General features: G+C 36.9%; 1 protein-coding gene across 2 annotated transcripts in view; it reads right to left on the bottom strand.

Moving 5' to 3' along the window:
• LOC131438011 (myb-like protein A) overlaps positions 1-22,816 on the bottom strand; it is a 386,239-nt gene that overhangs the window by 337,390 nt on the left and 26,033 nt on the right. For both annotated transcript variants that reach the window (XM_058607758.1, XM_058607769.1), the window contains exon 3: positions 578-1,070. In XM_058607758.1, coding sequence (XP_058463741.1) covers positions 578-719 — 142 coding nt within the window. In that variant the 5' untranslated portion in view covers positions 720-1,070. The remainder of the gene's footprint in view (positions 1-577; positions 1,071-22,816) is intronic.

Below are 22,816 nucleotides of genomic sequence, written 5' to 3'. Positions count from 1 at the left end.
ATCAAAAGGAATCAATACACATCATCACTTGGTTTCGGTACTTGAAACATATTCAGTATTCACACATTCACGCTTCACAACATCATTTATCGAACCAGTGATAAATAATGAAACACGTTTCCATTCGAAAATAGCCACAGCCAAATATAGCAACATTTGGCAATTTGTTAAGCACCGCCATTTCAGGTTCTACAACCGCCGTGCTGATATTTATTTCACCTTCTAGATTTATGATGAGCAGTGTTTGTTCGTTTACCGAATCGGTTAGAATCGCCGAGCAGATAGCCAGTGACGTTGGGTTTACATAAATGAATCAACAGTCGGAAATTTTTTTGACACGAGCTTTTGCTTCTGAAAAAATAGGTTCAAAAAACATTATGACTGTAGCGATGGTAAACAACATCTAGGGTGCAAGATACTGAACACTTATCAGATATCACAGGTATTACTGTATTACACCTTCCAGTTATCAAAAAACCAACAAATACTTGTTTATTTACTTCTCACTATCCTGCCAAAAAAAGTTCAGCAGAATATTCTGATGCTATAAAATAAACCGCCAAAGATTACCACTCACCTGAGTCATGATGATCGTGAGCCTCGTGATGACCGTGCCCATGATGGTCGTGGTCATCTTGCAGATGATGCTTCAGGTGATGTAGATGCGCGTAGAAGTGATGATGGTGCAGCACACAGGCAAGATCGGTACAATTTAACATAGCTCTGGTCTAAGGTTCGCAATCACCCGAGGTCGGTTCGCTGAGCCCTCGAAAGCTTGCCAGCCGGCGATAGTTAATAGCCCTTTCCAGTGACCTATCGATGTCTACGTCGCGCTCGGGAGTCGTTAGGGAGGTTGAAACTAAACGCGTCAACGAGCAGCCCCACTTCTTGTTCGGTAAGGTTTGGTGGTCTGTAAACCTTGTACAGTAATTGTTAGCTCACCATTGGTACGCGTAATGAGTTCCGCCGTAGGATCGAGCTATAGCCGAAATATTTGCAGATTGTTGGGTTTGTAACTCGTTTGAGGTGAGGTAAACACCGGTTTTGTTGATGAGAAACCAAGCTGACACCTGCGGAAAAAAGCAGAAAAATATGTTGTTTAGTTGCAAATAATGGCTACCGCAAACACGAGGAAGTGCGTTCTATGATTGTGTATTTTGGCAAACGAAAATAATGAAGGTATCCACAAGTTCTAAACTGGTACTTTCTGCTTTATCCAGTCATGGCAGCAATCGATTTACGAATTAAGCTTTTGACTCTAAATGTCAAGAACTACTGATTACCACTGTTATCGTCGACACTCAATATTCTCGCCGTTTCGCCAGATCGACCGGTATGCTAATCTATTACCATCAAAGCAGTATAGGTTTCCTTTTGAAATAATACTTGCCGTCAGCACACCTGGCATGAATCAGTTTCATTTGTTCTAGGGTAGTGCATTCTTAATGATAAACTAATAGAATTTCCGTTTCTTCAAATTGCCATTCAAAGATTCCGAATCGATTACAAATTGAGCCATCTACCGTAGGCAGTAGGCAAAGTGCACAAGGACGACTCATCGATCACATAACGAATATTCCATTTTCGTCCTTATCATTCACACCAGCTGGAACTGGAATTGTCTGCCTAAAACAAAGGCTGTCAAGCAGCAGAGCAGCTTCATTGCCGGTTAATTACAGAAGAATATACGAAATTATAATAAAGTAGCAAATTTTCCACACCTTAATACTAAGCAAACGAGAAAACTGGGAAACGCACGCCTCCAGCCAAGCCGTCTCCCGGTGAAAATCTCCTTATTGCAACTGTGCATGACGTAGGGAACGAAGTTCGAGAGATGACAATGAAATCAAGTCATGATGACGCTCACAGAGGAAAAAAACTATAGTTTCGCCAACTTAGATGCGAACTGAATAATTATAGGTATTGATATTGAAAAGAAAAACATGATTGGGTAGGTATGATTGAAGTGGAAAATATAATGAAACGTTCCGTACATTCAAGTGACTTTCTAGTCGATCAATCAGGCCCGTGCGCAGGGGGAGGTTTTGGGGGATTCAACCACCGCCCCCCTTCCATGGAAGATTTTGCAACTTTAAATTTCATGAACAATAGAGTACTTATTATATAAAAGTGCAAATAACTTGACTTTTCATTCAACTTTTTGTGCTTTCCCCACCTTTTGAAAACTAAACCCCCACCCTCCCTTCAATCCCCACCCCTCTTGAACACCACCTTTTGAACCCTCTCTTAAACCCTCTCTTGAATCCCCCCCTTTTAAATGAATCCTGCGTACGGCCTGCCTGCGATCAATTGTGGGGACACAGATTATAAAAAACTGCTTATCGATTTTTTTTCCTATTTCCTGAGATGGTAAAAAAAGAATGCCTAAGATAAAATAATCTACAATCTGATACAGTGATCTATCAAATGTAATCTACTAGTGAGCAATTCCAGAAATCAACAGCAAAAAAGTGACAAAATCACGATCGATTTGCTCGGATTTGAATGAATCTTTTCACACGCTTCCACGACAAAGCATTTTGTTTTGCACGGATAAAGAGATCAATTTGACTAAATTTGGCGTAATTTTTTTACGTTGCGCATTCAGCTCATCAGTGCTTTAGCAGATTTATGTTGGACTGCTAATGCCATCTCGCGTTTTCTTAAAGGATGGGAATTTATTTATTCCATATAATTTCTTCAAATCATTTTAACTCGGAAACTGTTGTTGTTAGGAAATTTGTGTCGAATAAAAGTGGTAGGAAATCGATTGGGCCCCCTAAAAAATCAACGCGGCTAATAAAATAAATTAAACACCTTTTCAAGAATTCAAAAATTGACCAAAAATATATAAGGGAAAGTGTTCGGTTACCGGCACCCTTTTCTTTTTAGCTCATAACTTCTAACTTAGTGCACATTATGCGGACATCTATACATCAATGGAAAGCTAAAGTCCCTGGCTAAAAACTGATTAAGAAACTGAGTTGATTCATTGAAAAAAAATATTATCAATTTAGTAAAGCGATAAATTTTGTTATTATTTTTTTCTTATGTGCCCTAGCACAAAATTTGGCTAACCCCTAAATGACCAAACCTGCATCGCCCAGAAATAGTCGAAACACGTTTGCGTTCGGCACGTCAGAAAAGACATTGCACTCCGTTGCAAAACAAAAAGTGTTCTGTAAGTAGCAGAAACTTTACGTCTGCTTATCGGTTCAAATTGAACTGCCGAGTTTAGCACTAAGCAGTTCAATTTGAACTGCTCTGCACTGATGAGTCAAAGACGAAACGTAAAAATAATAATAACGGTTATGTGCCCTAGCACAAAATTTGGCTAACCCCTAAATGACCAAACCTGCATCGGCCAGAAATAGTCGAAAACACGTTTTCGTTCGGCACGTCAGAAAAGACATTGCACTCCGTTGCAAAACAAAAAGTGTTCTGTCAAATTGAACTGCCGAGTTTAGCACTAAGCAGTTCAATTTGAACTGCTCTGCACTGATGAGTCAAAGACGAAACGTAAAAATAATAATAACGGTTATGTGCCCTAGCACAAAATTTGGCTAACCCCTAAATGATAAATTTTGGCCACTTTAGAAAAGGTTTTCGGTTACCGGCACCCCAAGAAATTTCGCTAAAAATGGAAAAATCTAAGTCAAGACTGCAGCTATTCAAAGAATTTATTCTATTTGGAAGCATTTTTCACGAGAGTCTTCATTGTCTGATTGTGACTTCGCCTTGGCTCTCTTGGTCGAATATTTGGATGGTGGCGCCTTTGGTATTAATTTGACCGGTCTTCAACGTTTTTTTCTTAGCCGTCGGATTGACGCTATCTGCTTTCTTTCAAAAGTTACGGTGGGGTGCCGGCAACCGAACACCTTCCCCTAATTATGAAAAAATGCATCCAAAAATTCTTTCTAGATATTCTTATATAGCAATTCCATGAGAAACTGATGTACGACCTCTCAGAACTTCGTAATATTGGGAAGAAAAATATTAGAACCGTACTCTTTTATTTTGTCATTAGGGTGACCATTTCCTTGTTAGGGTGGATCAAAAAATCGATTATTATCGATTTTCTTCAAAAAATACATTTAAAAAAAATCATAACTTTTGAACCAATCGACCGATTCCGCTAATTTTTGGATATGTTGTCAATAAATGCCTATAGCATTCACGAAAAATATGCGAAAATTATGAAGTTTAGGTTTTGTGTTTGAAAAAGTCAATTGTATAACTTCTCAACGGTTTTCGTGGTTTGCGCCCAAATTTTTCGATAACAAGAAAATGATCACCCTAACGACAATATAAAAATACGGGTCTAATATTATTCGATGGAGAGCGATTCTTTCAAATATTACGAAATTCTGAGAGATCGAATATCAGTTTCTCATGGAACTGCATGGATGTGATTTGTGTCTTTTAACAAAATTAAGTAGCTACACCAAAAACAATGTTTAGTTATTATGAAGAATTTAAGTTTTTAGTGAAAAATAACCAATTAACCACTAAAAAAATATTCCATAGGTCAAAAGAATAAATTTTCTCATAGTAATCTTTCTTCTATTAGGTGTACAACTTTGCTTCCGCCTAATTTTTCCAAAATTTAAAGCTTTATTGCGAAAAAGCGCTTACAGATGTATTATTCAAAGTATTTTCCGTCGCTAGCGACAACTTTCTCCCATCTTACCGGAAATTTTCGGATCCCGGCTCGAAGAAACCGGGAACTTGGAACCAGTATAGCAAAAGTCGGTTCGTTTAGTAAGTAACTAATATATCCCACAAATTGAATCAGTTTTAAGCCAAATCTAGAAAAATTTTACCCTTTTTTGCATCCTCGCTCTAAATGACGGTGTGAAATTCAAAAGCAACCTATGGGACTACGAGATTTTTTATTTCATGAGTGACATTATTTGACACATACTCACACACATATACGCACAAACACATACATTGCTCAGCTTGATGAACTGTGTCGAATGATATAGAACACTTAGCCCTCTGGGTCAATTTTCACTAGTCAATTTTTCAAGTGATTGCATAAAATTTCTCTATGAGAAAGGCAAAAAACTAAATTTTTTTAAGAAATTTGATTTTTAGGTCTTATTTTTGTCTCAAAATAAACCATCTGATGATGCAAATTGTTCTTTTTAGTCATAAAGAATACTTATGCAAAATTTGAGCCAAAACAAAAAATACATAGTCGAAAACACGTTTTCGCCAGAAATAGTCGAAAACACGTTTTCGTTCGGCACGTCAGAAAAGACATTGCACTTCGTTGCAAAACAAAAAGTGTTCTGTAAGTAGCAGAAACTTTACGTCTGCTTAGCGGTTCAAATTGAACTGCCGAGTTTAGCACTAAGCAGTTCAATTTGAACTGCTCTGCACTGATGAGTCAAATACAAAGCCAAGTCGACCTCTAATTTCACATAGAATTGTTCAACTGTAGAATCATATTCCATTATTCAATTGACTATTTGCTATCAGGAACAGAAAACCGGAAACTGTAACTTCTTCACTTTTTGATTGACACCATTAAAATTAACAACAAGTGTGAATTATATATATAGTATATGTATAAAATAAAACAATTTTTTCTGATTGATTTTTTCTATTCCTTTTAATTTTTCGATTTCCTACAACTTTTCCTTCAACACCATTTTTGTTCAATTAAGTGTCCGAGCTACAGTGATATGGAAAAGTATATACAGAAAATCATTTACCGATTTTTAAAGTCTAGCCTAGAATCGGATTGGCTTCTTCCATCCGTGAAAAATAAATGATTCGTACACATGTGAACAATATTGAACACGTGTGCAAACTTTCATTTAAATTGGAGTATGTGTTGTCAGATCACCTGCTACATATTTCTGGAATCGCTTCACTTGAGAACAAGTAGATTCCATTCAATTTTATCTGGTTCCGGAAAAGTAATCACGAACTCTAACCGCATAGATCTGACAGTGAATCAATTGGTTCTGCTGTGAAATCGATGTTCACGAGACGGCTTGTAACCGCCTAACGACTAGTTGTCCAATTCTAGCGCCACCAGCCAATGCTATTCCGCAATCAATACAGAATGTATTACGAACGCAAATGAGGCGACTGCTGCCTTTTGAGGTTATTAATTACCAAGGGATTCAGTACTTCACATCTTATTACCAATCGTGATGAAAGCTCCAAAAAACGATCTTTCAATGGAAGAACTCCGACCAGAACTTCAAGACTCATTGTATGTGTCGAATGCAAACATCGATACTGAATTCGCTCTAGTTTGAGAATATGAGAGTTTGCAGCGGAACGAAAGCAAACGCATCCACATTCCATCACTGAAAGTATCGTTGTCTGATACAAGTTCATTAGACCTTCTGGGTGAGCACCCCACCAAGATCCAGTTATTGTTCGAAGAAAATTTACTCTCTGTTGGCATTTTGTTATCAGATACCTAATGTGTCCTTCCCTTGTGCATTTGGAATCTAACCACACCCCAAGGTCAAACCTGCGATCATTCTTCCCATCATATTAAACTGAAGTTGCGCGGGGTCATGCTTTCTTGAAAAGACGACCAGCTCAGTTTTCTCCGCGGAGAATTCGATACCCAGATGAACAGCCCAAACGGATAAGTTATCTAACATATCTTGCTATGGTTTTTGCAGGTCAACAGCTTTGGGTCCAGTAACTAAACCGCGCCACCATCTGCCAATTGTCTTAGTGTGCATGGTGTTACTAGACAGCTGTCAATGTTATTAACGTAAAAATTATAGAGACCCATGTAGCTAATTCTGAATGTTGCCAAATCGTCATGTGAAAAATACATGCACTTCTCTGACAAAAGGTTTTACAAATAATTATTTTTAACCGCTGGAAGTCCATGTTGTTGGAGCTTGTCTCAAAGAACATCAATGGAAACTGAATCAAATGCTCCTTTAATGTCTCAAAATACAGATGCCTTTTGTTGTTTTTCAGCGAAGGCAATTTGGATTTCCGACGAAAGCAATGCAAGACAATCTTTCGTCCCTTTATTTCTACGGAAGCCAAACTGAGTATCTGATAACAAGCCGTTCGTCTCGACCCAAGTGTCGAGACGTCGAAAAATATTTTTTTCGAATAACTTTCTGATACAGGACAACATTGCAATGGGTCTATATGAGTCGTGATTGGAAGACAACTCCAACAAACATCTTTTTCTTAAGATCGGGCAGATTATTCACCAAGTTGAATTTAATTCTGTCCAACCCAGGAGCGTTATTGTTACAAGACAAGAGTGCTATAGAAAATTCCATCATTGAAAAGGGACTGTCAATGGAACCATTATTTGGAGTAGACTCCCGAATAATGCTCTGCGTAGGAACAGAATCTGGACAAACTTTCCTAGCAAAGTCAAATATCCATCGGTTCGAGTATTCCTCACTCTCATTTCCCACGTTTCGATTCCACATTCGTCTGGCCGTGTTGCAAAGAGTGCTCATTGAGGTTTCTCTTGACAAATCTTCGACAAAATGTCTCCATTAGCTACATTTCTTGGCCCGAAGTATGCTCTTGTACTTGGTTTCTAAAACCAAGAATAATTCAAAATTCTCAGGAGTTCTTCCTCCTCGTTTTGAAAACGTATTGGAAGCATTTTTTTCACGTGTTTAGCATCTAAGCACTTTTTGTCCCACCAAGGGCTTGGAAGGCTTCCGTTAGTCGTCTTCCGAAGCCAAGAAAGTTTCTGAAGAAGAAAAATTATTAACTGTATACGTATAAGACAGCTAGCAGCAGTTAGTTGTTGGGTTAGATAAAGTCAGGAAGACCGGAAGACATTCACTGTCGAGAAAAAAAATGATAAAGATGTCAAATTTTTGCTTTCCAGTTAAAATAATTCGATATTTTCAAGAATATAGACTAATTCCAGCTTTTGGATTGGATCACTTTATAGAGAACCAAATCAAGGTGGTTCTAAGAAATCTTCCATCGTACAAATCACGTTTTAAACGATTTTAAAAATTCCAAAATGAACAAAAATACACTTCGATTGACAAACGTATGATTTACATAGCTAGCCAATATTCGTTGAAACAGAAAAAAATACTTACACCTTCGGATATGGTGGATTAAAACGTGATTTGGCATTGTGCACTTCCTAGTCAGCCCGACAGTATAAGAACAATAAAAAGATTCGCACATTTTTTTATCGCTCTGTCAGTGAGGAAACCCACTTGAAAACATTCTTTCTCGTCCAGTTCACCGCCAGAACAATTATCGCCAAAAGCGGCCTGTAAGAAACAACACGGAAACTTGAACCCTAGGAGTCGCGAATGTGCTGAGTCACCGAGCAGAACCATCAAGGATGCCATATTCTACAAGAGGAAGCAATCAGATTGGAACCCGAGCGTGATTTCAGCCAATTTACGACAAGAGCATTGAAAGAAGTGCGCTTCGAGTGAACAACAACAACAACAATAACAGATCTAGATATCATTAGTATGCTGGTTTGGAAAGGAAAACCCCACTTCACGGAGTACTTCAACAACCTTGATCCAGGCTGTTGGACAGGTTGTACCGTGTAGTGCCGTCCGTTCTTCTAGCTTCTGGTAAAAGTTGTCTAATCATTTATACAAAAAAACAGGTCACTGGCACTGGCTACAGTGACTGCGGTAATCCATAAAGATTTGGGTCGAGTATTCGAATTGAGAAAAATTTAAACTTACATGTGTCATGGAACTTTAGAAAATACTCGAAAATCCGTTCGTTAAGAATTGGGAGATCAATAAAAAAAATACTACCGTACACCATCGTATAACAGAATTCATAACTGGATCATAAAACTGTGTACGCTATGTCGCTTTTTAATGTTTTGGAAGTGAATAAAAAAAAAGAACTGGTTCCAAGTCTCGCCGGGGATATTCCCCTCTGATCAGCCGATAACGATTATTCACGATATGTTTTGATCAGCGACTAAATGGATCGGAGGCCTATTGAAACCCATCTCACATCTAAACCTGTTTCTGTTTTCGTAGGTATTCACCGTCAAAATAGAGAGCAAAATGTTTTGCTTCCGCTTCATTCAATAATGATAATGAAAGATTGTCCGCCTTACTAATGAAGTGCCGTTGAATGTTAATTTTCGGTTCGGTGTCATGCAAATAATATTGAAATCGAGATCGTGTCTAGGTTCTGTCTGATGTGAGTAATGTTTCAGCAACAGTAGCAGTAGTGATATGTAATCGCACCAATAAATAATGGCCCGTCCGAGTACTACAGTGGCACTCAATAGAACTAGACTTAAACGAGGTGATAATAAATTACTGAGCGGCCGAGCAACGACGTAAACTGATTGTGCCAGTGAATACAATGTTGAATAGAATTTTAATAGAGTTTTTTTCATTGCACGGACTGGGTATGGATGAATCGCAGTGCCACTTAACAAGGCGAATTACGTGTATGTATAGATATTCAAAGTGAATTTATAAGCTTACTATGTTTTATGTAATGAAAGCATAAAGTTTCAACAATTTTACCGACGACATTTTACTCAAACGAATAGAACGAACAACATGAGGACAACATAGTTAAAAAAAATCGTGTAAATTTACGTCTCTCTAGGTACACACGAAAGGAGAATCGTAATTCACTTAAATTTACAATTCAAAACATATAAAAATGCAATATCAGAAGAAGCGAATAACCTAATGTTGAAGACTCCATAATCGAAATAACAAACAAACTATTTTTATATAATCAACAGCAAACAATATTTGTAAACAGTAATACAAATCTCAAAAACCTATTTTTAATCCATCTAGTGGTGGGATAGTGCCTTTCTTTTTTTCATTCTCATTGTAACGGAAAAAAACATAAATCTTTGACGTGTTAACGTTTGCTTCGAGCGAACTTTATTCTTGCTTCTGACATCGATAACGGTTTATATTTCACTGATTCAGAGATACCAGGAAAAATTTTCAAATGTCTTCAGACAGGGTTTCAAAAGTCAGTAAATCCGAAAAAAATGTCTGCAGGGTTCAATTTCACTAGAAAGTATAATACGCTAACCTGACTAGGCGAGTAAAAAAACGTCGCGGCAATTTCAAAAGTCTGTAAATTTTGACGAAAGTTCGCGAAAAACTCGATTTTCAAAAGTCTGCGAATAAAGTCTGCAACAAACAATGTCTGCAGCACTATACACTAAGGTCTCTACGGTTTTTGAAATTATTATGTCAAATTTTCCACGAGGTAATTTTTTTTTGCATGGTTTCCCCAATTAAAACGGTTTTATTTTACACGGATTTTTTCAACACGGTTCGTAACCCCCGTGTAAAAAAGAGTAGTGTATACGAAATCTGCAGATTTACAGACAAATCTGCAGACCTGGCATCTCTGTACTATTTCGTTTTTACTTTACTTGCATTTATTGTAATTTTTACTGACGGTTAACAAAGATTGCGATGCGACAAGATAGCGATAAAATGTCGCAAAGATAGTGAAACTGTCATTCAACATCGATTCAACCGATCGTTGTATTTATAACCAGAAAACTACAAGGATCAGCCCCATAGGGTTGTTCGAGCTATTGATGTAGAACAAGTTTGTTACGCGGTTTTTCACGAGGATTTCCGAAGCAACGCTGTTTTATTTGTGGATTCCAGAAGTTACGCGGTGCGTATCTCCCGCGTAACAAAATTAAATGTATTAAGAATCAACATCGTACACGCGAACCTAGACTCTGTTTGCCTTCATTTGTGTTTGTCTTATATCCGACGAAATTACCGAAATTGCATTAATAGCCCAAATATATGCAACTATACCTACATGCATACTAGCGTAATGGATTTAGATATTGAAGCTTCTTTTCGCCAAGCTTGTATTCAAGTTTTGCATGCATGCAGTTATTTTTATAACGTTCACTTCTCTACCATTACTACCATTCTGCGATTTCGATAATAAAACGAGTTCATCTTGTTTAAATTAGAAATTAATCTTAAGCACTTAAAATTAACCATGAGATTCTTGCAAAGCGACATAACAAATCATTTTATCCAAACTCGCATGGCACAAGAACAAAGTAAACCAATTAAAGCTTCAAATCGTTTTATGGCACTTTTTGTCTTGCTGTCTAGCAACAACCTACCTCTAGCATGCTACACGTAGAACTGAAGCGTTAGCTATAATTTCGCTTATATTTATAAATTCATAAAAGTTCAAAAAATTGTAAAAAGTCTGCAAAATTGCAGAGTTTGCTTACAAATGAAATCGGCAAATTTACTTGCAAATCTGCAACCTGGCACCTGTGATTCTGACGCTCATTAGTTCACTGTTCTGCGGCGATTCCGTCGAATTTTATGCCCCGCTGAAAACCAAATATGTAACACATGAATCAATAAGTCCCGAGACTAACAATGGAAACAACATTTTTTTCGCAAATTTTTTTTTATTCATCAATATAATAATTCATCGTTTTTCCAATTTTTCAATACCATGTTTATAAAAAAATTTATCTTTCGCTTCAAAATAAACTTCAGTTTCAGCGATGACCTCCTCATTTGAGCCAAATCTTTTTCCCTGGAGCATTTTTTTAAGATCAGCAAAGAGCCAGTAGTCACTAGGGGCTAAATCTGGCGAGTATGGGGGATGGGGAAGCAGATCAAAGCCCATTTCGTTCAATTTCGCCATTGTTTTCATCGACTTGTGGCAGGGTGCATTTTGTTCCATCGAAAGCAATCGCGGCACCCGCTTGGAAAAAACCTTTTTCATGCTCAATTTTTCATGAAGGATAGTAAATACACTTCCATATGATATCTGTGTCATCTCAGCAATCTCACGGAGCTTCACTTTACGATCTTTCATTATAATTTTTGTCACTTCACTCACATTTTCCGGTGTAACGGCTTCCACAGGTCTACCCGAACGTTCCGCGTCATTTGTGTCGGTACGACCACGTTTAAACTCGGCGAACCACCGACAAATCGTTGCTTTTGATGGACAAGAGTCCGGATAACATTTTTCAATCCATTGTTTCGCTTGCACGATGTTTTTACCCATTAAAAAACAATGTTTTATCAAAACAGGAAACTCGGTTTTTTTCCATTTTTTAAACAAACTACAAAACGACTTTACTCCAACCTCGATAACTCAGCTGTTTCTGGTCGGATCGACTTAAAATTTTGACCCGTTTCAAGCAAAGGTTAGTACTCTAGAAAGACGTGGTTACTGGTTTACTACGAGCGCCATCTCTGCTTTAGTCTCGGAACTTATTGATCCATGTGTTACATTTTCGAAACAGTGTTGCTGGATAAAGGATTCTTCTACACTTTTCTTTTCACTTACACCCTCATTGAACATAACTAAAAATTGGGTGACACACCACTCAAATTCAGAAAAAGTGCACGTACTCTAAACTTGAGTTACCACCTATCCACTCATTTTTGAGTGAAGGGACGAAGCTGTCAAAATTTGAGTATTTTCACTCAAAATAAGAAAAAAATATTCTTTTCAAAATTTGAGTGAGTTTATCTCAAAATTCGAGTTACTTGCACTCAAAATAAAGAAATTCTTCTTCGTTATATACAAAGTCATTCTTCTTTCTTCCTTTCAAATGGGAAGCGCAAAAAAGTGATTCAAAACTGTTTAATTTTGACAGGTTTGCAATAAAAATAATTGAAACCACAAAATTTCTATCGAAAAGGTCTATGATTGAAAATTCATGGTTTCAAAAACCGGATCTTGAAACGGCAATATGAAACGATGTATTCTTAAATTCGACAAAAATATTCCGAAAATGAGAACGCACTGAACATAGCTAAACCGATTTCAACTAACTTAAGCTCGTTTTCATGCTATTATGTGTTTATTGAGCAGGTTTGAAGTTCGAATGGCTGTCACTTACGGTTCCGGTGATATAATGGTATAAGTAACGTAAACGTCAAACCGCTCAATTTTCTTGGATATGGAATAACCGATATCAATAATTGTAGACTAGTTCGAGACTGAAATTGGGGTGTTGCTCTATTCCGATCATATGCCTGACACTTCAAGTTTCGGATGACGTAATCGACAAATTGATTTTTTTCTTTCCGTATAATTATTTCATATAATGACCTATGATCACGTTCAAATGTATTATCTCTGATACTCTTGGTCTGAGAAGTTGGTGTCGAAACGAGCCCAAATTAGTGTTTTGATGAGGCTGTGTCGATGGTAGAGGACGGAATTATCACAGCACTAGGTGGATTAATAATAGGTTTTTATTTAAAAATAACCCCTTATAAGAATTTGGGTTATTTAAAAAAAACTCATTTAGATTGACTCGGGTAGATAACAAAAGTATGTTCTAGCGCTTACGTCACATATTCGGCGACATTCCTCAAACCAAATGAATGAAAAATAATACATTTTCACTTGATCATTTATTATATCTGATAAAATTGTGCGGAAAAAAAGTTATATTTGTCAATTGCGTCACTTATACGGTTAGGTCACCGGAAGAGTTAGTCATATGAACATCGAACTATATAAATAATCGAATAGTTACTTTCAAATGAGCGTATACTGGTTGAAACCGGTTCGGCCATCTCCGAGAAAAGTGGGAGATAGAATAGAAAAAAGTGCAGTATATCGATCACTTCCAGACAATTTAGTGCGATTTGTCGGTCACTTCTACGATTATATCTCCGAAACCGGAAGTGTGAGCCATTTGATTTTCGAATATAAAACACAAGTGAATAGTAGTTTTCAAACGAGCGTAAGCTTGTTGAAATCGGTTCAGCCGTTTCCGAGAAAAGTGAACGTATGCAATTTGTCGGTTACGTCACTTTTACGATTATTTTTCCGGAATCGGAAGTGAAAAGCAAATCCGTATTGAAAAATTCCTAGAGGTAATTTGTAATAATGCCTTTTGTCTTGCTATTTAAAGATCCTCTTTATTAAGCTGAACAAATTTTAATAGATCCAATAATTTCCAGAATGATTCGGATAATATACAGAATTGTGCTTTGACGTCGCTTATTCGGTAACATTCCAAAAACCCAAAAGTTTCAGCAATAATATGTTTGAACCGAATCTTTTGTCTCCCTGGCAGCTTCCGAACGAGTTCAAGTTTATCGAAATCGGTTCCGATATTTCTGAGGAAAAGTTGGGTTTGTCGGTTACGTAACTTATACGATTTCATATTCAGAACCGAAAGCGTTAATCATAAATCATATGAACGTGATCTGTGACCACGCTGTAGCCCAAGTTGGTCAAAATCGGTTCCAGCCATCGCCATTTAACTACGATTATACCTCCGGAATTGGAATTGTTTATCACGAACCATTCGAGCTATCAAATAAGTTTAAGACTTTTGAAATCGGTTCAGATGTTTCCGAGAGAGTTCAGCGGATATATGAAACTATGGTTTGTCGGTTATGACACTTGTAAGCTGTAATCTGTCGATCCATGCATTAATCAAAGAATTGAATGATTATCTTAGTTTTTGACCTACCAAATAATCATGTCTCAATGTTTTTCCTATGCTCATCTATGAAAAAAAACGCAGACCATGGAAATCATCAAATTAATCATGAAGGCAGGGTTATACAATACAGAAGCGAAGGCAATTGCACTGTCTCATAAGTCATAACCAAGAGAGTGAAACTATCAGATCGACTAATTATACCTTGAAAAATTACCGGCGTGCTCCCAGTGCTGCCTAGAGGATTGCGTCTTCTACACAGTTGCCCTAAGACACCAACAAAACTGTGTTATTTCTTCAGTTTGTCCTCGCATTCGTAAAGTGGAACTTGTATTGAGTTTCAACGTTCTTATATAATTCTTTTGCAATTTTGTGTTATCATTTATGGAAAGAGTAATTACTAATTATTTCTCAACCATTCTAATATCGTTAACTGTATAATTTGTATGATATCTTCTGATGAGAGTTTATCACAATCCAATTTGCCTTCTTATGTCAATCACTTCAAATACAAACGAGAAATTGGTATATGTGGATTATTGTGACATTAGAAAAATAACTGAAGACAAATTTATTACCAAACTTAGAAAAAATTGAGGAAACAGTTTTCTATCAGATCACATGTTGTGATACGTTGATGACATTTTGACTATCATAAAATTAGTACGTTGACTAAATAGATTCGGAAATTATTCAAAATATTGACAGCAGCTGAAAAATAGTTGAAGAAGAAAAAGATAGTACTTTTCTTCTTTCCAAACACATACAATCACTTCTACCAGCGCGATCCACAACGCGATTTATTCAAAGCTTGGAAAAAAATATCTTTAAAATTAATAATCTCAATAAAATATCAAAGTGATAGTATTTACTTGTTATTGTCTACTTTGGGCCAGGGTAGACGACAGGCTACCTTGCCCACTTGAACACTGGCAGCACAGAACCGAAACCATAATCACAGTGATAGGCTCTGTTTTTATAATGTACTGGCACCAGTTCAGTAGTTTCATTGGAATGAGAATTAGAGCACGTTTTTCAATACAAAAAAAAATTCCTTCGAAAAAATGAACAAGATTGCCGATAATTTTTTTTAATTTTTTTATTGAAAGAAATATCAAGATACGCTCACGTTTGCGGTTGCATTTTGTTAGCCAATTAAAACTGTAGTTAGGGTGAGGCTACATCAAAGTTGACATACTGTTAGCAAACTTTTCGAAACTACGCGATCTAATCAAACAGGAGAACTTTAACAAAGAATTGTTTACAAAGTATATGTTAAAAGGAAGTTACTTACAAGCCCCAAACAGTTAAAGCTGTTTGGTAAATTTAAATCTTCTGGCATGCACATATTTAGAGTTTATTTCAAAACCAAAATTTCATTTGTATTGCGATTTCGTTTGAAATCAATTCTAATTGATTTACACATCTGGTAAATTCAATTATCTTCTTTTGTCGAAAGCCATTGGGTCGAAAATCATTTCGTCGAATGCCATTTCGCCGAAAACCATTTCGTTGAAAGCCATTTCGCCGAAAGCCATTTTGTCAAAAGCCATTTGGTCGAATATCTTTTCGCCGAAAACCATTTCGCCGAAAGCCATTTCGCCGAAAGCCATTTTGTCGAATGTCATTTCGGCGAAAGACATTTTGTAATATCATTTCGCCGAAAGCCATTTCGCCGAAAGTCATTTCACTGAAAGCCATTTCACAGAAAGCCATTTTGTCGAATGTCATTTCGCCAAAAGCCGTTTTGTCGAAAGCCATTTCGCCGAAAGCCATTTTGCCGAAAGCCATTTTGTCGATAGCCATTTTCTCGAAGACCATTTCGCCGAAAGCCATTTCGCCAAAAACCATTTCGCCGAAAGTCATTTTGCCGAAAGTCATTTTGCCGAAAGTCATTTCGTCGAAAGCTATTTAGTTAAAAACCATTTCGTCGAAAATCATTTCATCGAAAAGCATTTCATCGAAAGCCATTCCGTCGGAAGACATTTCGCTGAAAGCCATTTCGCCGAAAGCCATTTTGTTGAAAGCCATTTCCTCGAAGACCATTTCGCCGAAAGCCATTTCACCTAAAACCATTTCGCCGAAAGTCATTTTGCCGAAAGCCATTTCGTCGAAAGCCATTTTGCTTCGTCATTCGTCGAAAGCTATTTAGTTGAAAGCCATTTCATCGAAAGCTATTCCGTCGGAAGATATTTCAACGAAAGACGTTTAGTATTAACCGAGTTTTTATGAAATGGTCCTTATGGCCAGTGGCTTACCAAATCGATCCCTCAAGAGATGGAAATTGAGGAAACCATTATTTTTTTGTTCATTAAACCAATGATGGGGGTGGGAAATCAAGTTTTACGCCACTGCTTACAGCGAAACGGATATAAGATAGGAACTTAATCCAACTCAGCATTTGATTTTTGTCTGGTAACCTTTTCAAATAAAGGGTGATTTTTTAAGAGCTTGAGAACTTTTTTAAACAATAAAACGCATAAAATTTGCAAAATCTCATCGGTTCTTTATTTTAAACGTTAGATTGGTACATGACATTTACTTTTTGAAGATAATTTCATTTAAATGTTGACCGCGGCTGCGTCTTAGGTGGTCCATTCGGAAAATCCGCTTTTTTATCGACAAATTTTGTTCAGCGATGAGGCTCATTTCTGGTTGAATGGCTACGTAAATAAGCAAAATTGCCGCATTTGGAGTGAAGAGCAACCAGAAGCCGTTCAAGAACTGCCCATGCATCCCGAAAAATGCACTGTTTGGTGTGGTTTGTACGCTGGTGGAATCATTGGACCGTATTTTTTCAAAGATGCTGTTGGACGCAACGTTACAGTGAATGGCGATCGCTATCGTTCGATGCTAACAAACTTTTTGTTGCCAAAAATGGAAGAACTGAACTTGGTAGACATGTGGTTTCAACAAGATGGCGCTACATGCCACACAGCTCGCGATTCTATGGCCATTTTGAGGGAAAACTTCGGAGAACAATTCATCTCAAGAAATGGACCGGTAAGTTGGCCACCAAGATCATGCGATTTGACGCCTTTAGACTATTTTCTGTGGGGCTACGTCAAGTCTAAAGTCTACAGAAATAAGCCAGTAACTATTCCAGCTTTGGAAGACAACATTTCCGAAGAAATTCGGGCTATTCCGGCCGAAATGCTCGAAAAAGTTGCCCAAAATTGGACTTTCCGAATGGACCACCTAAGACGCAGCCGCGGTCAACATTTAAATGAAATTATCTTCAAAAAGTAAATGTCATGTACCAATCTAACGTTTAAAATAAAGAACCGATGAGATTTTGCAAATTTTATGCGTTTTATTGTTTAAAAAAGTTCTCAAGCTCTTAAAAAATCACCCTTTACAAGCTCAAATCACTTCTGTTAACTGACAAGATCCGACGAGAGTTCTTAACATGATTTGTAATTACTTTCAGTTTCCTATAACAAATAAGTTCTCAGTAAAACTTTCTCTTCTTCAACCACCCTCTAATTGGGTTGATTGGGTCACGAAATCACTATTTTATATATCAAAAGCAATTGTGCAGGAAAGATTGTAGTAGTATGAATTGATGTTCAATTTTAATTAACAAAGTTCAATCAAATCACAAATGCTAGATCCTAGTTTAAAATATCAGTTTCAGGTAACGAGTTCAGGTGAGATAATTCTAAATTTACATTCCATGACATGAAAGCTATACGTTGATGGATGGATACCGAAACGGATTATATGACCTTAACTCACTGTTGTGATTTTTTTCCAATTTTGGTCCACATATCACATTGACCTCGTACTAACTAACGTTTTATCGGCCATGTAAGTGATTATATGATTCTTGACCATGTAACGGAAACCTTTCTTGTGTGGTGAACTTTAAAGTTTTAATTTGTGGGACGACGACTCTGAAGCATTACTGCGTACATGCACTACCTGGTATTGCAGTCCGTACAGCACCGAACAGACAAAACGATCGAAAAACATCTTTTGCTTGGTCCGATGGTACAGTCGAAGACAAGCGGCGGAACACGCACCAACGGAAGTACCAGTGCATTAATATTATAATTCGATTTTCACTTTTGTTAGTGTAGCACGTGGTAGCCGGTGTTGCTTCGGCTATCATTAACCATGTACGGCAGTAAAATGTAGCTTTTGTTCGGTTGCTTCAGTTAGTGCATCGGCATGATATTAATGCGCATTTAGCGAAAGTGTTCGACGCCTGCAACCGAGGCTCGTGTGCCCAAACAGTTACAATTGATCGGATACCGAAGAAAAAGAAAAAGACGGTTTCGTTTCGAAACCGATTTGAATTTGAACGGCTATTTTCAGTCCTACACCCACAACCAAATAAGTAAATACTACTCCTTGTTTTCTGGATGTACCGGAGTATCCCAGACATGATCGAAGTTAATTTAATTGATTGTGCAACATTTGGAAACATATCAAGCAACTATGCATTATGAAAGCATATTTGCTTTATCGTACGGGTGAGCGTACCGCAATGGTTTTGTGATTTACAATATCAACCTGATGAACACATAGATTGACTTTATTATATCCTATCAAGAGCAAAGCTATGTAGAATTAGCAAAATTTGCTTCCTTTCCCATAACACATGGACTGAAAAGTCCCGGGTCTAACACATAGATGGCATTAGTTTTATTACAGTCACTTTTTTTCCAGTTAATATTAACCTTTGAAAAACAGCTTAAAATTTCATGATATTCTATTGATTAGTTTGTGAGTTATTGTGATAAGATTGACATTACTTTTGTTATTTTCAGAACAATGGATCAAAACCAATTGCGTGTTTTAATTTTACACTGCTTCTTGATGGGAAAATACCCCAAAACAATGGTTCGTAGAGACACCAATAATGCAAACCGTAGTGGACGTCACGTCCAAATGAGGCGGTAACACAAGAAAACATAAAAAAATCCACATAATCGTTTGAATGATCGAAAAGTGAATTTGTCGTAAAGATATCAAAAGAACGTGTTGGCTTTATATTGTACGAGCATTTGACTATGAGAAAGCTCTGTTCAAAGTGGGTGCCACGTTTTTTACACTGTCGACCAAAAACGAGAACGTTTTGATGATTCTGAGCAGTTTTTGGCCATGTTTAAAAGTAACAAACCGGAATTCTTGCGTCAATATGTGACAATGGAGGAAACATGGATTCATCACTTCGCTCCAGAATCAAAACGATTGTCATCTGAGCGAACAGCAACTAGTGAACCTCGTCCAAAGCGTCCCAAAAGCACAACAACCGGCTGGAAAGTTTATGGCCTCGGTATTTTGGGATGTTCGTGGTATGATATTTATCGGCTATCTTGAGAAAGGAAATACCATTAACAGTGAATATTATTGGAGCGTTTGAAGGCTGAAATGGCAAATAATCGACCGCATATGGCAAACAAAATTTAATTTTATCAAGACTACGCACCGTGTCACAAGTCAATCAAAACAATTGCAAAACTACAAGAACTTCGAATTGCTCTTACATCCACCGTATTCACCAGATTTGACTCCCAGCGACTATTGGCTGTTCGCAGACCTGAAAAATACGTTCACCGGTAAGAAATTTCGCACGAACGAAGAGGTTATCGCTGAAACTGAGGCCTATTTTAAGGCAACTGAGACCTATTTTAAGGCAACTGAGGCCATTTATGAGGCAAAAGATTTTAATTTCGTTCTACGGAAGTGGCATTGATATGTTAGAGCGGCGCTGGAATGATTACGTTGCTCTTGATGAAGATTACGTTATTGAATGAAGATAATTTTGAACCAAAAAAATCGTGTTCTTTTTGTTAGGCCCGGGACTTTTAGCCCATACGTTATGATCCTACCTAGTCTAGTTGATAACTGATTCTATCTATCCACCTGTGAATTTTTAGCTTTACTAGTCGTAACATGCCTAAAAATTTGCATCTAAGTTCGTGACAATCTGTCTGATCAACTCTAAATAAATTAGATGCCTCAATTCAGGTATATCTCAATAACCGGAAGTCGGGATCGAATTCAATTGAAAATCACTAACTAGCTATAAGACCATTCATTTGAAAATCGGTCACGCCATCATGGCGAAAATTGAAAAACATGACACTCAGCCCCGACAGAAAAATCGGGTTTCACAGTGATTTAATAGCGAAAATATTTCTTTTTCGTAGTTTTGGATGATTCCCGAATTTTTTACCACAGCGTTAATGAAATCTTACACAGTTGTCTATTCATTGTAAAAACAAGCCAATTTAACGAAAAAAAATAAGGGTGTAACATCGTAATTCATCGAAATCGAATAAAAGTTATAATTTCAAACTAACGATTCATTGCCTCAAATATAATAATAAGAAAATATAGAGGAAACCGGGGCTAGTCCGGAAACGGGGTTAAACCGGACAGCATAAATATCTCCTAAACCAACAATTATTTCTATCCACGGATTGACATTGTAAACGCGCTTTCATGTCGTCAATCGTGTTCGCATCGAAAAATGTACGTTTTTTACTGAAATATTTTTTTGTTTAATTCTCGAAATTTTTGGGTATTTTTGATTTTTGTGCATTGTAATGACGGTCTGGTTAGTGCTTTCAATATTGATTTCGTGCTGAATCCAGTGATTATTTCGTTTACGTGGAAAACAAAATTGTTATTGCGTCTCGAAAATGAATTGTCTGTGCGGGACTAAACCGAACAAAAAAAAAGTGGGGCTCAATCGGACGCATAATTTTCGACTTGAACTTCTTAACGGATTCTTGAAACGTACCAAAATATTGATATCTATTTTTCAATTCTACTTCACATGACTTGTTAAAACAAGATTTACTATAAATTAAATCAAAACGTTCATTATATGTAGCGAATCAATCGAATAGTCTCCAATAAAAACTCTAAAGTCAATTTCAACATCAATTATTTGGTTCTGCAGAGTGTGAAGTTTCCAGACAATACCTATACTCCCAGCGAGTAGGATTACGTCTCTCGCAAGGTTGAAACCAACAGACAATCAATATTATTAAGTTATCTTTAGATTTGGCGCCCTACTGCATTCCTTTTTTTCATTTTTGTATGAAACTCTATAGTACGGTTTAGCCCCATAGAGATCCCCCGGTTTAATCCAACTATTCCTAAATATTGGATTTTGGGTTGGTCACTTCACGGCGACTTGGTGCACAAATTGAGATTTGTAGTTGAAGCTACACAACTGTTCAGATAAATTGGTTAAAAACCTTGCAATAATAATAATTGTATTTTTTTTTTCAATTTCCAAGAAATGCCCGGTTTCTCCCCGTAGAGCCCCGGTTTAGTCCGGCAGTTTCTGAAAATTTGAATTTGATCACTTCATTGCGACTTTTTACGGAAATTAATGCATATTTTTCCTAACCACAAGTTGGGAATTGTGACTGAAAGTTGAAGCTATACAACGATAAACATAACTTGGATGAAAACCTAGTTGTAATGGATGCTTTTCTCAACACAGAAAAAAATTATGAATTTTACAGGCGACATAATTCTACAAACGATACAATTCATAACTACCTTATTTTTCAAATGACGCAATATTCCACTAGCAAAGAATTTTACACGCTCCGAGTGTAATTTGCACGCGGCTACTGAGTGCCGGTGTATGGATTTATATGGGGCATTCCACGCAAAATCAGCCATCCAAAATTTTAATTTTCATCTAACTATTTTATGATATGAGATATGATTTTTTTGAAGTCTCGCATTTACATTTACAAAAAAGAACCTTTTTTCAAGAGCCTATACTTTTAAATCTAATAAAGATACAAAAATTCGTTCAAGACATGAAATGTGCGACTTTTCCTAAGCTTTCAAATAAGTGATTCCAAAAAAAAAAATTTAAAGTAAATTTAATGAAAAAAATTAAAGGTAATTCAAACCATTCAAACTTGGGCCTATTTTTTTCTTTTTTTAGTTAAAAAAAGGAGCCTTAGGGGTTTAACTCAATCTTGGCAAAGTTTCAGAGTAGAAAGATTAATACTTTCGGAGCAATGATTTTTTCAATCACGACCCGCACGCGCGGAGCGTATCGCAGCGCAATTCGCTCGAATACGGGCTTAGCTTGCCGACACATGTTACGCCAATGATCGAATCCTAACTTTAACAGTTTAGTATTAGCAACGTTACAGTTGTATCAATTATTCAACAAGCAGATATGTGCTTCTGTGGTTCAGTCGACTAACCAATGTGCTTTGTGATCAAATGTTTCTCGGTTCAAGTCGCGCTGTTGTTATCGATCTTTTGCTTTTTATTTCGTTCGAATTCAAGTCATGTAATTTTCAAACCACACAATTTTACATGTTCTTGAATACAAATTTGTGTGAAATACGATGCTACATTTATGTGCATCTTATAAGATGTAAAACCACAAGATTT

Source organism: Malaya genurostris, chromosome 1, assembly GCF_030247185.1.
Source record: "Malaya genurostris strain Urasoe2022 chromosome 1, Malgen_1.1, whole genome shotgun sequence".
NCBI classification, from domain to species: domain Eukaryota; kingdom Metazoa; phylum Arthropoda; class Insecta; order Diptera; family Culicidae; genus Malaya; species Malaya genurostris.
This window is presented reverse-complemented; position numbering and strand designations above follow the sequence as displayed.